This window comes from Bos grunniens, chromosome 13 (assembly GCF_055505025.1).
Source record: "Bos grunniens cultivar Pamir isolate PY7600 chromosome 13, Bosgru_T2T1.0, whole genome shotgun sequence".
Lineage (NCBI taxonomy): Eukaryota > Metazoa > Chordata > Mammalia > Artiodactyla > Bovidae > Bos > Bos grunniens.
Window position 1 is genome coordinate 43,969,432 of NC_141177.1, and position 17,203 is coordinate 43,986,634.

A 17,203-nucleotide genomic window follows, 5' to 3' on the forward strand; every position below is an offset into this window, starting at 1 on the left:
CATGGAGATTCACCAGGCAAGAAAACTGGAGTCCGTTGCCATTTCCTCCTCCAGGGGATCTTCCCAACCCAGAGATTGAACCCATGTCTCCTGCATTGAAAGTGGATTCTTTACCATTTGAGCCACCAGGGAAGCCCTACACACACACACACACACACACACACACACACACATACACATATATAAATATTAAACCTTTGGTACCTGTTACTGCCTTTCTTTTTTTCATAAGAAAAATTGCCAGCAAATAGTAACAGGGATGAGGAAGTAGAAATAACCAGTGGCAGTGGAAAATTTTCAAAGTTGATTATCTCATGATAATAGTAACTAATATTCAATGTGCTGGTGGAGAACTGGGTACTAAGACCTCACATGGATTAATTCAGTGCCGTGTGGCTCTCAGAGGAGTTAAGAGGAAGATGCTGTTAGTTCCTCGGCTGGTAAGAAGTGCCTGTTTGACAGTGGGCATGTTTGTGTGTTTTGTGGATAGATGCTCTGGACGTGATTTTATTTTATATGCATCTATAGCTACATTTTTCAGCTTCTTAAATCGTTCCTAGTGAATTTGGTAGAACTGTGCTCTCCAATATTGTAGCCACGAGCCAATTTTGGCTCTTAAACATTTGACATCTGGCTAATAAGATGTGACATATGTGCCCAGTACACACAAGATTTTGAAGACAATGAAAAAAAACTAATGTAAAATATCTCTAAGATTTTAGATTAATTGTTGAACTATTATATTTGGGATATCATGGGTTAAATATCATAGATTACTAAAATCAAATAAATTATTAGTAATACTGCAATATAGTGCTATTGATTTCACCCATTTGTTTTTCTTCTCTCTTTAACGTGGCTACTAGAAAACTGAAACTCACTTATGTGGCTTGCTTCCTATTTGCTGGAACAGCACCGTGTTACGAGCACATTTTCTATGTTCTTTTGCTGAAATCAGGCAGATGAGATGAAGAACTTGTACTTGATTAGTTGCTGGGGGCTGTAGACAAGGTCTTACCTCTCCCAGGTGCGTGTCTCTCCTAAGACCTGTGTCTTGCTCTAGCCTGGTATTTCTCAGCCCCAGTGGAATCACCTTGGAAATTTCAGTAAAAGCTGCCGCCTGGATCCTGCGTGCAGAGATTCTGATGGTCTGGACAGCTTGGCCATCGGGGGTTTTTTAAAGGCCTGCAGGTGAGCTGAAGAAGCAGTGGAAGCTGAGAACCTGATGGGAAAAAAGGATCTGCAGAACTGAGCCCTGGGGACTGAGGTTGTGGGAGGGAGCGGAGGGGGCGGGGTGTTGGCAGAGGGGCTTGGCTCACTCTGCATCTCTCGTACAACTAGATAAGCATGGTGTGGAAAGGCCCAGGAGAATGGTCAGAGCCTGCACAGCTCATTAAAAACTAAACTCCCCTCCCCTTCAGGGTCCTGCGGTGGAGAGGGGAGGAGTGGAGCTCAGTTGGGGTGGGGGTGGTGAGAATGCTTTCAGCTGTGTGAGGTGACACTTCCCCAGGGACCCCAGGGAGGGCTGGCTGCAGAGGTGTATGCCTCTCTCACCTCCAGGGGCCACAGGGCCGAGAGATGCTGCCCTGGAGGAAACCACAGCACTGAGCTGAGACTGGCCTTACCCCCCACCACACCCCCAGCCCCCAGCCTTTGTCCACAGGCTCTGAGTATCCTCCCATCCAGGCCGAGAGCCAGAGTCCAGGAGACGCTATAGCAGTTCTGTGTTTGGTCAAAGGAAATACTCAAATCCATTCATATGATATTCTAAATGTCTACCTACTACGTACAGAATTTCAGAATTCAGGCAACTTTCAACTCTTGAAGGTTAGATTATTAGCATCGAGACAAGAAACTGCCCCCTCAAACCCCCGCTGACTTCAATCAAAGCTGCCCCCCCGCCTGCAGACTTGCCTGTTGAGCAGGGGTCTGGCTACCACTTTATTAAACATATTGGCCCAGATCTTTCTGAATAATTTTTTATAAAACTTCCCCTGCATACCTTCCTGACAAAGTCACTGTTCCAAGGGGGCAGATGGTCCCACCTGCCACCCATCCTTCCATGCTGGAGCGAGACATCTTTTTCGAAGCACATGTTCTCTGAGACCAACCACCAGATCTTCCTCCATCTATCTCTTCTATTTTTCTACCATCCGTTTAGGATTCTGCCATGTTTTGTGAACTTACCCTATGTCCAAGTTGATCAGGGCTCACTAAATGAACAACTTTTGCTCTCAAATTCACCATCATGAACACAACTTGGAAAATGATTACTTTTTAGGATTTTTACCATCAGATACTGCCAGGCGATGAAAACAGCTGTGTCCATGTACGTAACCTTTCCTTCTCAGATCTTTGGGGGAGTAAGTGGGCGGTGCTGAAGACTGTCAGAGCACTCTCTCATTTCCAGACTCTTAAAGATGAAGGGAAGAGCTGCCCAGCGGACGCGAAGCCGCATTTATGAATGAACGCATTCATGGCTGGGTTTCCTGCCTTCTGTGTTTCCTTACAGATCTAAAGTTGTAACTTCCACACAGTACTGAACTACATGAACAGTTTCTATTTCTATTCTCTGTCCCGCGAGGAGAGAATACTTGGCAGCGCATGTAACGTTAAAAAAAAAAAAAAAAATTCCTTTCCTCTGGCTGGCATTCAACTTTTATATTTTTAGATTTGGAAATACGTTTTCCTCTCCCTCCACCCAGCATGTATATTTTTATTCTCCTCTGACTCCTTCCAAACTGCAGCAAAATCTGTTTCCTGGCAATTTGAGAAGTGAGAACTGTCAGAGTTGGGGGAAAAAAAGTGAGGAGACATGTGATGCTGTCATGTTAGCATGGAAACATTGCCCAAGGACAAAAGCAGGGGTTGTCTTGTGATGTTTTCTTCTGCTCACACCAGCATCCTATTTTGATCTCACCGAAGTTTACTCCAGCTGTCCCCCATGCAGACATTGTGACCCTCGTGAAATCAGCAGTGTACCGACTTCGGAAGATAAGGAGAGCTGACGCTCTCACAACCATCAGGACCAAACTGTCATTTGCAATTCATTGTAAATATACAAAGCAGGCAGCCCGCTCAGCTATAGCTCTGATCTTAAAGTGCCCATCCTACTGCTGGGTTAGAAAGTTCGTTCCTTCAACAAGGACTTATCGTGCCATTGCTCTCTGCCAGGCTTGGCTCCAAGCAGCAGGAACAGGGCAGCCTCTGCAACGTTGGTTTTGCAACAACCCTAAACTCTCAGCCTGGGCACTTTAGAGGTTACATAAGACCTGGGCAGCAGGGGCTGGGGAGAGAGGGAGCGGAGTGGGGAGAGGAGTGTCTGCAGAGCTCCCAGAAATGCCAAATCCTTTCAGGTTAGAAGACCATCTTTTCCTTCTGCTGCTGGATTTTTGCCTCCTATCAGAATACGAGCTGACTAAAAAAAAAAAAAAAAAAACAACACATCAACTTTTCTGTTTCCTGTCTGAGGATTATCTAACCACAAACACCAGCACGGATTCCAGTTTTACGTAACACTCTGTGGTACATCATTACACTCCGCTTCCCAAAGAAAAAGAGACAACGTGAGGATATTGCAAGAATTATTTTCACACATGAATTATCGTACAGTATTACAAAGAGTTATGTGCAAAACTCCATTAAAAATCATTTACAAAAGGAAGTACAACACAGTATGTGTTGAGGGTTCCAGATGTATAGCAAAAGCTTGAAAAGGTACAAAGTAGAAAGCCAAACAAATCAGATGACTGGGCATCTTTACACAGTACAATAACATATTTCCATAACTACCTGTGTGACACAAATACAAGAACTCATTCTCTGTGCAACCCCCAGACCCCCACCCAAACAGGTTTCATAAAACAGAAATTGAACTTCACCACACATTCCTACAACACAGACAGGCTTTTTTGGTGCATCGGCAAACTCCTTTCCAAAAGGTATTTATTTAACTCGATGAAACTCACATTATGTGGTTTCTGCCCCATAGAATTTGATGCTGTTAGTTTTGATTTATGTGGAAAAGAGGGGGAAAAAAACTGTTGCTCTAATTTTTTTTTTTTCCTCGTGGGGTTTTCAAAATTGCTTCCAAAAGCAAATAACATGGGACAGATTTTGCAAACCTCACTGCATATTTACAGTATTTTCGGCATAGGTGGTTCCTTCTATCTCCTTTTCCCACTTCCTGTACGGAGCCTGAACCAGCAGGCTCCACTCCTTAGTCTTCTGTTAAGAGTCTGTATTTCCCTCTCAGTCTCTCTCTACATTCATTTCTCTCCTGATCGTCAGCATCACTTGGTGAAAACACAAAACAACACGATAGCACTGAGCGTGAACAAGGTAAAAACAGTACATCAGATCCCCAAAGGCATCCTGTGGCCAGTGTCAGAAATACACCGCTGTAAGAAACCCAGCCGTCTCTCCCCACAGAGTGGCCGAAACATCCAGTTACGGGAGAGAGACTTTTAAAATGCAATACTCTCAAATCCAGCAAGAGATTTCTTTTTTTGCATCAATGTTAAAATCACATGCATAATTATAGAATATCTTAAAAGTTACAAAAATATTTTAAAAACCAATCCTGACAGTTTACCTGCAACTGCTATAAAATTTTCTATGAAATATATAAAAACACAAAGGCTCTTTGTAAAAAAAAAAAAAAAAAAGGAAGGAAGGGTGGATGAAGGCATCCACAGAACTGAGAGGTCCTTGATGCACTGCATCGGACAGTCTTGTCAAACGCCTGCTGCTGAACTCGAGAGGAGCTGGTTCTTAAATGTTTATTCAGTACATATACACACACGTGAGCCAACCTGAAACCTGGCTGAGGGGTAGGCAGCAAGCTATCCAGGACACTTGAACCACTGGATGCAACTCTCCACCTCTGAAGGACAGGTCCTCCTCTTTGCTGAACCTCAGCGAGCTCGCTGGGGAGTCGTGGTTAAAGATGCCCTTGGCCAATTGGGCCTGTGGATGGCTCGGTCACGGGTCCTCAAGGAGGTGACTGCACAAGCCCGTGGACGCCAGAGGCCAGGTTCCTAAGTCTTCCTCTTTGGATGCACCACTGGGAAGCCTTGTGAGTCCCCTAGGAGGTGCTGAGGTCTTCCTCCCCGTTCTGGAAGATGATGCCATAAGGATCCTTCTTGATGCGCTTGTAGACGAAGTGGAAGACGTGGGGCTGTGGCCGGCTGTGCAGCTCGGCCTTGATCTTCTGTGGGTATGTGTCCTCTGCGAGCTGCTGCCACGTTTCGTCCACAAAGAGGAAGAGGCTGTACTCCTGGGGCTCGGCCACCTTGAACTTCTCGGCACAAAGCTGACACACATCTTCAGTGGTGACGTACGGCCTTACGAGGAGGGTCTTTCCAGTGCAGCCACTGTTGACCTCCTGGAATGCAACCCGGAGGTAATTCTGCAGGGGGGATGGGAAAGAGATTCGGGGGTACAGAGTCAGAAGAGGAAGAGAGACGGCACAGGTGAACCCATGGGATGCCAAGGAGAGGCTGGCAGGTGAGCCTCACCAGGACATCCGGTGTCAGGACACGAGGCCCCAGGTAGGGAAGGGGGCTGATCCCAGGCGGGACAGTGGCGAGCACGCTGTGTGGTCTGGGTTGCTGTACTGTTGTTGTCGTTTAGTCGCTCAGTCGTGTCCGACTCTTTGCAACCCCACGGACTGTAGCCCGCCAGGCTCCTCTGTCCATGGGATTCTCCAGGCCAGAATACTGGAGTGGGTTGCCAGATCCAGGGGATTTTTCCAACCCAGGGATTGTACCCGAGTTTCCTGCATTGGCAGGCGGATTCTTTACCAACGAGCCACCAGGGAAGTCCTGTAATTCATCTCAAATGTCAGAAGCAGGAAGTCTGTTCAGACCTGCTCTTTCAGTCCCTTTTATAAAGCTGGGCTGAGAAATTCCTGGTAAAGAGTGTCAACTTACTGCTACCCCGATCTTGTCCCTCTAGCCTCCAAAATTGTGAGAAATAAATTTCTGTTGTGCACAAGCGAAAAAAAGAGTGTCAACTAGAACTGATGCCGGGTTTATTCCCAGTTTGAAAATTAAACCAAAGGGCAGAAGAACCTGAACCAGAATAGCAGGGCGAGACACATAACGTGAGGACACAGGCCCTGTTGGTTTGGACTGCCTTTCACAAAGCCTAAGCAGGGGCTCTGGTGTTACTGCAGACAGCTGACCATCCTTCCCCTCCCCTAAGGGCAATTTCACACCACTGAAGCCAATGCAAGGCTCCAGGCGGCTCTGAACGCCCTGTGGAAAAGTTGGTGGTGGTGGTGGGCGGGGGGGACATGGATTCTGTGGAAAGACTTGGGAGATGCGCTGACTGGGTGCAGGGTGCTGCCATGTGGAAATGGGAGGTGTCGGGGGGGTGGGGGGTGTTGGCAGGCCCCGTGTCATAAGCAGTGCCAGGCGAGCGGCATCACAGGACAGACTGGGGTCCTGACCAGGGGCAGGGTGTCCCAGCCTCCTGCTCAGTTCTCCCAGAGTCTGTGGCCCCGAATTATTCTTCAGTTCCACTTCTTCAGGAGTGGGGGTTATAGGGGAGGCCCTGTTATATCGGATTTTCAGAAAGAAAATAAATACATCTTCCTTTTCAAAACATGGCCGCCCTACTCAGGCATGAAGGGGAGTGAAGCCCTCTGCCTGGGTCCCATGAGGTTCCCCTGAAGGTTTCCTGGGCTGATGGAAAAAAGAGCTCTCTAGGGAAGGACAGTGCACTCTGCACATGAATGATAAAGTCGAGGCTCTGAACCAGAACGTTTCAGGGCACCTCTGAGTACACACCTGCCCTGTTTTACTTACCCCTCCTCTCTCCTCCCGCACCCCACCCCCAGCACACGTGGTCCACACGCCTGGTGTGCATTCACTCACTGACTCCTAGAGAGGACTTTGTGGAGGAGGCCTACACTATCCCCATTTGACCAAGGAAGAAACTGAAATACAGAGAGGCTAGGTAACTTGCCCAAGGCCACACAGCAGGCGAGTGGCAGGGCCAGCGTTCTAGCCTCTTGCCCATGAGGTGAGGTGCTGCCACTCCAGCGTGAGCAGACGCGTCTGTGAGCCTGACTTAGCTGTTCCAAGTGCAGCCTCGCTTCCTGGCTTTGCTCCTACAGCCAAGCTGAGAGCCGACAATCCCCATCTTGGGCCTGTTCTAAGAAGATGTCCGTCTGCAAGGTGAGTGAGGCCAGTGGGGAGGGGTGTGCGTGAGACAAGGGCTCCGTGGACTCCGGGGGGTGTCTCTGGTCGAGAAGCTCCAGATAGAGACAGGGGACTGGGGGAAGGTGGGAATTGGAAGGACATGCATTTTCCTTTTCTCCTGCCCTCTTTCCATGATTCTCCTTAGAGGCTGGGCAGCCTCAGGAACCACTGCCTAGATGGCTAACAATCACTGCATCCCAAGGGCCCATGAATGCTAAATCCCTTAACACCTGGATGTTCTTCAACCATCCCAGGGGTGGGAGGTGCACAGGATGCCTTCTTGCCCTTTAGATTTATGTGCTTGGGAAGGAAGTTTCTGGGAGCACAGCTATCCTCAAGAACACCTTGCTGACCCTGCCTTTCCACAACAGGCTCCTTTAAACCAAATGTACCTTTTGAGTGTTTTCAGAGCATTAAAAAGGCAAAAAGGGCAAGGAAAGTGAATTGGGACACAGAGACAAATCTGGCCTGCCTGGGAATTTACCACATGGACTCAGTCCGGGTTCACAGTTCTGCTGGAAGCTTTTGAAATTGTATTCGAAGACCTATGCAGACTCACTCATCATTTCATAGACTGTAAGCCCATGAAGTGATCCTGTGTTGGGTCAAGATTTCTACAGCCTCAACCAGCCTCTCCTCTCCAGGAAGCATGCACCATAGGAACCCCACCTTCCCAAGCACCTGTCCATGCACAGAGAAAATTCTGGATGAGGAATTCAGAAGACTGGGCTCAGATGCTCATGCTTCAGCTCTGGCCCTACCAGGCTGCCAGAGCTGACACTGCCGGTGAGACCCTAGGGTCTTCTGTTTTGGGGGTAGGGGACAGGGAAAGGAAAAAAGGAATGGGGTCACTGCACCCCTCCGTCTTCTCAGAGAGGCCAGGTCAAGTGCAGGGCCTCACAGAGCTGTTTCCATATGGCAGGTCACCTGTTTGCCACCTGTGCCAAAAGCATCCTTCCTGTAGGCTTCCTGAGTGCCCAGGTGCTCAGTATCCACGATGAATCTTCAGGAGGAAATCCTGCCCTCATCTGACTATTTCCTTAAGGGCAGCAAAACTTGGGCCAAATCCACACACACACACACACACATACACACACACACTCTCTCTCTCTCTTCCTCTCTCTCTTTTAAGGAAAAGAGAGAAGTGAAACAACAAGGTCAGAAGGTGGTTTAAAATATCCCTTTTCCACTGGATGATCGGACAAAGTGGGGCGGGAGGGGGAGTGGGGGGCGTCCCTGAGCCGCATGGGCCGTGAGGAAGCAGCTGGGCCCACCCAGGCTGCTGGCCACACACACCTGAAAGTCATCCACCGAGGGGACGGTCCGGGTGGTGGTCCTGCGCTTGTGCCACTGCCTCAGGGTGTCCCTGGCCTCAGAGCTGAGTAGCCGCGCCGCCTGCTCTTCCTGGAAGTTCTTTATCAGGGAGAGGGCCCCGTAGGCGCTCGTCAGGTAATAGCCTCCTGGAAAGGGTAGACAGAGTGAGTTCTCCAGGGGTTCACCTCTGGGGACCACAGGAGGGTGACCACAGAGTTGGAGGTCAGGCTCCACCTTGCCCCTTCTCTTCCACATGCATTTTTTATTTATTTTTCTTTTTGAGCAAAAGAATCCTCTTCCATCCATTCCTGCATTCCTCCCCACGGATGTGCAGCTAACCCAGACCTGAGCCACTGCACTGCCTGGGGACTGAGGACCAGGCCGTGCTTTCATTGATAGAATTTCCATTCCAAAGCTGAGACTCACAGAATCAACCGAAGTGCAACTGTGAAAATGCTTTTCCAGAAAAGGTCAGAGCTCTGGAGCCTGACCTATTGAGGGGGAGGGGGTGGTGGCTTATGAGGGCGGTGGGGTCCACTGCTGAGGTCAGAACACCTTCCGGTAGGAACACGAGTCCACACACATCCTAGCAACACCTGCTTTGAAGCTTCTCATTTAAGAATTCATATGTTCTAAATTTTAAGTGAACTATACACTTTGAAAGAAATACAGAACATACAAGTGTGCTTACAATAATATGGGTTTTTCAAAAGAACCGCTCCCTCATGCTTCCCTTTCCTACCCTTACATAGGGACTCACAGAACAGGACATTTAAGAAAAGGTTAATTTATAAGGAAAAGGAAGTGACGCCCCTTTTGCCGGAGCATTTGGGAATGATTTCCTATGTTTGTGCTGTGCTGAGGTGCTCAGTTGTGTATAACTGTTTGCGACCCCATGGACTGTAGCCCACCAGGCTCCTCTGTCCACGAGGATTCTCCAGGCAAGAATACTGGAGTGAGTAGACTTTCCCTTCTCCAGGGGATCTTCCCGACCCAGGAATTGAACCCGGGGTCTCCTACATTGCTGGCAGATACTTTACCGGCTGAGCCACCAGGGAAGTCCTCTTATGTCTGAGGGAGTGTTAAAAACACTTACAATACTCCGAAAGGCATGTAAATGTGTTCACAGGTTGGTCCTAAACTATAGGGTTGTCGAATAAGTTCATTCTGGTTTTCCTATAAGATATTACAGGAAAACCGGAAAGAACTTTTTGGTTAACCCAATACGATGGAGGTGCCTTTCTGGAACTTGTAAAGCTCTTCGCTGGAGAAACACTAGAGGGCGCACTAGATGTTTATTACAAACTCCACAACGGGAGCCTGGTAAGCTACAGTCCATGGGGTTGCAGAGTCGGACACTACTGAGCGACTGCACTTTTCTTTCCGCAACTGGACACTGCATGTTGTGGACTGAGAGACATTCTTGGTCCAAATACCTGTTGAATCTCCACCTTGAGCCAGGTACAGAGCCCGGCTGGGTTTGTAAAAATTAGAATCTGAGTCCCTGCTCCATAAATACATTAAAAGAAAACGGATATTGGCCTGTTATTCATGCAGGGACCAGAAGTTAGCTGCGGTTAAATGAGCTTTGTCTGCCAAGTGTCACTTCCACCGCCAAAGTACTGAGTGTTAACACAAGACCCTAAGTTAACACAAGAACTTTCTCTCTGGTCAACACTCAAGATGGCAGGTGGTCCACCATCTAGGAAACCAGTTGAACGCCCCCCTAAGTCATACTGGACGTGGAATCTGAGAAACAGTTTTGTGGTTTTCAGGTCACCGGCAGAGATTTGGGGGTCTTTTTTTTTTTTTTAAGGTTTTTTGATGTGGACCATTTTAAAAGTCTTTTCTGAGTTTGTTACAATACTGTTTCTATTTTATGATTTGGTTTTTTGGCAGGGAGGCGTGTAGGAGCTTAGCTCCCCGACCAGGGATCGAACTTGCATCCCCTGCATTGGAAGCTGAAGTCCTAACCACTGGACCACCAGGGACGTCCCTGGAGGTTATCACTTACTGTAGCATCCTCTCGCCCACTCTGAGCAGCACACCTTCTGTGTATCCATTGTAGGTCAGCCTTTTTGTTCAGAGTCATCTTAATTTAGCAGATTTACCACTCAGCTATAAGCTTTCTAAGGCAGCCCCCACGGTACACAGTAGAGAGTTTCGAGTGGCTGAGTTTTACTAAATATTTTACCCATGAACAAATCACATGATTGAGTGAGAAACTCAGTAGTATGGAATTTAAATGTGACACAGAGGATTTCAGAAAAAACCAATGTGGACCTAAGGACTCAAGAGAGGCTTGTGGAGGTGTCAGAATTGGAGCTTGGACTTGGAGGGACCATGACTGTTGAGTTGGGGAGGGGTTGGTTTCCTTTGAATGTCAAATTTTTCACTCCATGGCTCAAAGTTCAGGCCACTAAGGAGAAAACTCCAAATGCTGGAAGCACAAAACTGACCACACTTGGAAACATGTGGATGCAATTAAAGTTAAGGTTTAAATTTCAGCAAAACTAACCCTGCCACTAGGGCTGTGCACGTCAAAGGGATTCTATGATGTCTTTTGCGTAAATGAAATTACCTGCTTAAACGGCAGAAAACTGGTGTGGGCTGTGCTTTGGGCAGTGGGGCAGGATGCAGGGCAGGACCAGCCATGTGTCTCCTCCTGGTCTGCCAGCCTGACAGGGCCGCCCGGTCCTCCCAGCCAGGAGCCCAAGAAGCCAGGACATGGCTGAGTGAAGGCAGGCTCCAGTGAAACCCTGACTTGACTGACTGCTCTGTGTGTTTTTTAGCTGTGTCCTTGTCTTTCTCTGTGATTCCCGGAGGTGAGGACCCGCCCACCTGTCACTGACACAGTACCCTGGGCAGTGCCTCACTCTGGAGAAATGCTGGGAAAGGTGACAGGAAGTGGCTGTCTCCATCCTCAGGTCACAGGATGTAAGCACGTGTTTGTCCCAAGTGCACACTGACAGCAACAGAATGGTAATTTTCTGAGGGAGGCTGGCATGCCCTTTCCCCGAAGCCCCAAGAGTTCAGCACACTTATCACTAGAATTAAACATGACTGAGGCTCAAAAAAATCCTCGATGCATATTCAATTATAATAATAATGCCGTGGAAGAAAGAAAAGAAGGGCACGGAGATGAATGTATGTCTCCTCCTGGTCCCTGGACAAAGCCACGTGCTCCCTCCCTCCTGGGAACCCCAGGGCAGAGCCAGGGAGGAAGGCTCCGGGCAGGGTCTGGGCAGTTTATCCTGGAGGGTCCGGCCTCAGCATCAGTTTATATTAATGAGGGGAGATAAACCGGGAAGAGGTAAAGGGATGGGTGAAGATACTCATCACTGGTCCTGAGTCAGCGGGTCCCTGCAGGGCTAGAGGGGGACCACAGGGCTCCCTGGAGGTCAGACCCTCTGACCCAGAGCCAGGTCCTGGGGACCAAGGGAATTAATGCACACGTTTGGGGGGTGACTGCACTGCTGTCTCCTCCAGGGAAAATCCCGGGATGATACATTCCCTGGGGAATCCCATCGGCATGTGGATGGACCTTTTTACTCAAGCCCAGACTAAAACTCACTAGAGGAAAAAATGTTAGGTGCCAATTCATCACTCAGAGTCCATCTGGGCTGAGACACATGAAATGAATTGTCAGGATACACAGGCTGAACAAGCTCCGATCTGATCCCCTTTAAGACAAGCTCATACAAGAGTCCTTGTTATTTCAGGCCTGTGCACCATGGTGACAAACACCCTAATTATTTCCATGATAAAATACCTAACCCTTGTGTAAGGAGAGGGATTCCTGTGAAGACGTGTTGCAATGAGGCAGACAGGAGGAGGATGACTGAACTGACAAAGTAAGTTGAAAGCAAATCGCCTGGATTTTTTTACTCCACTGTGGTTTTATGTTAACGATAAGCAGGTGCTATCTTTTTTTTTTTTTTTTAAGAAAAGGAAATCACTGATGCTATTATCATCTTGAAAATCAAATTTAAAAAATAAAGATGAAAACAAAAGATAGGCCTTTGTCCGATTCACAGACACACAGTGGGCAGTTGTTCTGGCAGTGGAAATATTCTGCAGCAAAACTTTACAGCTTCCCTGTGAAATCAAAGAAACCATTTCTTTTAAAAAATGGCCCTGATTCTACTGAATGGTATATATATGTATTTTTTTTTACTGCAACTAAGCAATCTCGGTGAAGTATAATTATGGCAGGGTTGCATTGTTTTGTGTGTTTTTCCGACTTCTCCAAATTTTCTGCGACCAACACTATGACCTCTGTAATCTGGAAAAAAGTCAGTACCTTCTCATACATGAGCAAAACTAAAACGGCTGTTAACCCTGAATATGTCAAGAAGCACCCATGTAAGTGCCAGGTGGATCTGAGGTTTTATTTGGAGGGATGAAAATGTTTTGGAGCTGAAAAGAGTTGGAGGATTGCCCCAAATTGCAACTGGACTAAATGCTACAGAATTGTCACTTTACAATAGTTAATTTTAGTTTAACCATGAATGTACTAAGGGCTATTGCATTGCTCATTTTCTTAACCACTGGACTGCCAGGGCATTTGCATTGCTCATTTTCAAATGGTTATCTCATGTTCCGCGAACTCTGCTTCAATTTACAAAGAAAAGAAAATAAAACTGAAGGAAAGCACCCAGTTCCTCCCACTTCTCCAAAAGCCTGCTACCTTCTCCATGTAGCAGGGACGGATCCAGAAGCTCCATCATGTACTCGACCTCCGTGTCTAGCTCCAGCATGTCACATTGTGCTATGACATAGGTCAGGACCGGCAAAAAGTCATCTGCTCCGTACATCCTCCCTGGAGTAGGAAGAAAGGGGGGGACAGACGGGGTATTTTTAGCCACATTTCTCCCTTTCATGTCCTACTTGCTGCTTTTATTAGCAAACAGCCATGCAGGGGAAGTGAGGTGGGTGTTTCTGGAATTCTACGGTGGGAGGGCTCCTCCCCACTGCCCTCATCAGAGGCTGACCCTAACTCACAATTTCAGGATGAATGTCCGAGTCAGTGAACACAGGGGAGATTGTTTTCCCACTTCCATGAGATGCCTCAATGCAAGCAATAAAATGGGGCTTCCCTGGTGGCTCAGCGGTAAAGAATCCGCCTCAGTGCAGGAGAGGCAGGTAGACGCAGGCTTGATCCCTGGGTCGGGAAGATCCCCTGGATCTACTGGAGTGGGCAACCCACTCCAGCATTCTTGCCAGGGGAATCCCATGGACAGAGGAGCCTACTGGACTACAGTCCATAGGATCGCAAAGAGTCGGACATGACTGAGCATGCACACACGTGCAATAAAACAGTCTTTTTATTTTTAAAGGGTTTAACTTTTCAGCAAGTGACAGAATAAAACATTTGCGTTAAGTGTCTACTTATGATGTTTCTCCTTTGTGTCTTCCTTCCTATTGCTTTCTGTGCAAATTAACCAAAACATAGTGACCAAAACCAACTGGAGCAAGGAACAACTTGTCCTTCTCCATCTTCAGTGTGACTTAAATGTGCTCAATCGCTGTACACTGAATAAATACATCTAATTAATATCTGACCAAAAAAATGGTCAGTCTGTACTGTTTTATTATGACAGAGATTCTCAACTAGCGGTGACTCTGCCTCCTAGGGAAGTCTGGCACTGTCTGGAGACATCTTTCAAGCTCATGACTGGAGGGTGGGCGTGCAAATAGCATGCATCCGGATGCCAATAAACTTCCTAGAGGAAGTGGGATGTTTCCACAGCAAAGGACTAGCCAGCTGTAATGCTATTAGTGCTAAGGTTGAGAAACTGCCTGAGAACAGAATCCTGTGCAGATATAATGTAGGGGACTTCTTATAAATAATTTGACAGACTACAGAAAATACACTTTTTGGGACTTCCCTGGATATCCAGGGGTTAAGACTCTACATTTCCAAGGCAGAGGGCGCAAGTTCAATTCCTGGTTGGGGAACTAAGACCCACATGCTGCTTGGCTCAGCCAAAAAATAAAAGAAAATACATTTCTTCCATGTGAAGTATGTTTCAGAGGCGGTGTTCATCCGCCAGCATCACCACCTGGGCGTTCACATGTTAACGTTTCTGCTCAACAATCTGCAAAGTGCATGCGCATGGTGACCTCCTCCAGCCGTGAGAAACAGAGCCTGTGTTTTCTCTCTGCTGTCTCTCCAGGAAGCAATTTCTCTCCTGGAAACACTGTGACCATCCAGGAAATTAAAAAGGCTCACCCAAGACCTGGGGTACCACAGGACTCATCACTACCCATAAATCAGGGTCACTCTCACATCTACATGGAGGAGCCCTGGGGAAACCTGAGGGCTGACATGTGTGAATTCCTATTGCACTGCATCAGCTCAGGGCAAAGAAGGGATGGCCGATAAATGACTATAACGAGAGCTGAATGCTCCAAGTTTCTGACCCATGCTATCATGGACACAGGCTCTCACGGGCCAGAATGCAGTAACAATAGGAATAATTGGAACTATCTCCACCACGCTTGGGGCTGTGCAAACATTGACCTGTCTAATGCCCACCTTAGGAGGAAGGCTAAGGTCATACCCAGGACAAGAACAGAACTGCAGCTTGGAAGGTTGATTACGGAGGCCGAAGCCACACAGTTAATGAACCCATTCCCAGAGCCAGGTCTCAACTCAAACCCCAAGACTGAGTCTGTATCCACTGCCCTGAATTAAATCTTTTTTTTTTTTTTATCTTAACATAACTTCTTTAAAGGTTTTTTTTTTTTTTTTTCTTTTTTGGATATGGACCAATTTTTAAAGTCTTTATTGAATTTGTCACAATACTGCTTCTATTTGTTTTGATGTTTTGGCCACAAGGCATGTGGAATCTTAGATCCCTGACCAGGTATCTAACTCTTGCTCTCTGTGTTGGAAATGCAGTCTTAACCACTGGATTGCCAGGGAAGTTTCTGAACTAAAGCTTTTATAAATTGGCATTGTACAAAACTCTTGTTGCCCTGTCCTGGATTTTTGGTGCTGTAGTTTGTTGCATGTGGACTAATTTGCCAGAACCAGAGTAACACCTGCATTTTTATGAGGCCCTTGGTGAGGTCAAGAAGCTGAAAGGAAGAGCAGTTGGGGACTGGAAAGCCCAACACGTCCCAGCCCCATCGGAGGGCCAAGAGCCTGGATGGGGTGGTAGCCTCACCTGAGTTGTTCTCCATGACGGTATAGATGAGCTTGCAGACTCTGAGCAGCAGCATGACCTTCTTTTCTGGCGAATACATCTTCTGCATGGTCATGAACTTGACCTTGATTTTCTCCACGTCCACAAAGTCAGGGGTGGGGGCAAAGACGCCTAGCTCCTGGGGATTCCTCTGCCGCACGAGCTGTAGGTTCTCCTTGAGTTGTTTCCATGAGCCATCAGCCACGTGGAAGTGCTTCAGCATGGCCTCGATGTGGCCCTTCAGGGGCTTCAGGATGCACTTGTGCATGGCTTTCTCCAGCACCACGTCTGCCAAAGAAAGCACAGCTACTGTGACCATTGTCTAAAGAAAGAAGAAACGTAGGGCCTGCTTTCTGGAAATGGACACCCGCAACTCCGTGCATTGGTTATCGGGCAGACATGTCCCAACTGCACAGCCAATCAACCAAAATTTAGCTCCACATCAGGCTTCCCTGGTGGCTTGGACAGTAAACAATCTGCCTGTGGTGTGGGAGACCTGGGTTCGATCCCTGGGTTGGGAGGATCCCCTGGAGAAGGAAATGGCAACCCACTCCAGTGTTCTTGCCTGGAGAATTCCCATGGACAGAGGAACTGGCAGGCTACAGTCCATGGGATTGCAAAGAGTTGGACACTGAGCGACTAAGCACAGCACACACGCATTCACACACCACACTTTTTTTTCTTCAGTAAAGCCAAGAAGAGTGAATCTCCCCTAACATTTTTACAGTCTCTCTTGCATGCAGTCAATACAACTGAATATATTTGTTTTAACTACTTTTATACCTTCTCACCCATAAGCACAGGTGAATATTCTAGAAGGTACGCTTTTGACCCAGTCTTTCCACTGAAGAGTCAGTGAACAGCTAAGCAAATGTGTTATGTTAAAAGAAGGATTTGCTAATAGCAAGGGTACCAGCTCCCTCAAAATATTTCCTGAGGGAAAAATTCAACTAAATGCACATGGTATCTTGGATTGGATTCTGGACCAAAAAAGTCTTTCTGTCATTTACTATAAAGGACATAGTGGGGCATTAGATGAGATCTGAATAAAGTCTGCAGATTAGATAATATTGTTAACAGTGAATCTGGCTTCTTTCACACAGACTGTATCTTGGAGACTCGGCCAGCTGTGTCTGGAGCAACAGTGTGCTCTTTTTCAAAGAATGACTCTTCCGTGAAAGTTAATGAAAGTTAATGTTACTGCAGTTTTGTAACACAATGTCCCTATTTTTAGATAAATACCCACTAAGTATTTAGGGAAAAAGGGATACAATGCCTGCAACTAGTGCTCATGATTTAGATAAAAGGAGGGGATGTGTGCATGTGTATATGTGTGTGTGAGCGTGTGTGTGCACATGAGTGCGTGTGTGTGTGTCAACAGAAAAGCACTAACACCGGGAATCCGGGTGAAGGGCAGACATGATTTCTTCATTGACTTTTTGCAACTTTTTTGAATGTCTGAGCTGATTACAAAGTGAAAATTTAAAA

At 47.2% G+C, this 17,203-nt stretch overlaps 1 protein-coding gene across 27 annotated transcripts in view; it reads right to left on the bottom strand.

The window, feature by feature from the left end:
* Nucleotides 1–3,567: 3,567 nt before the first annotated feature.
* RIN2 (Ras and Rab interactor 2) overlaps nt 3,568–17,203 on the bottom strand; it is a 208,669-nt gene continuing 195,033 nt past the window's right edge. For all 27 annotated transcript variants that reach the window (XM_086333735.1, XM_086333714.1, XM_086333724.1 and 24 more), the window contains 4 exons: nt 15,698–16,003; nt 13,213–13,344; nt 8,505–8,668; nt 3,568–5,410 (listed from right to left, as the gene is read on the bottom strand). In XM_086333735.1, coding sequence (XP_086189861.1) covers nt 5,087–5,410; nt 8,505–8,668; nt 13,213–13,344; nt 15,698–16,003 — 926 coding nt within the window. In that variant the 3' untranslated portion in view covers nt 3,568–5,086. The remainder of the gene's footprint in view (nt 5,411–8,504; nt 8,669–13,212; nt 13,345–15,697; nt 16,004–17,203) is intronic.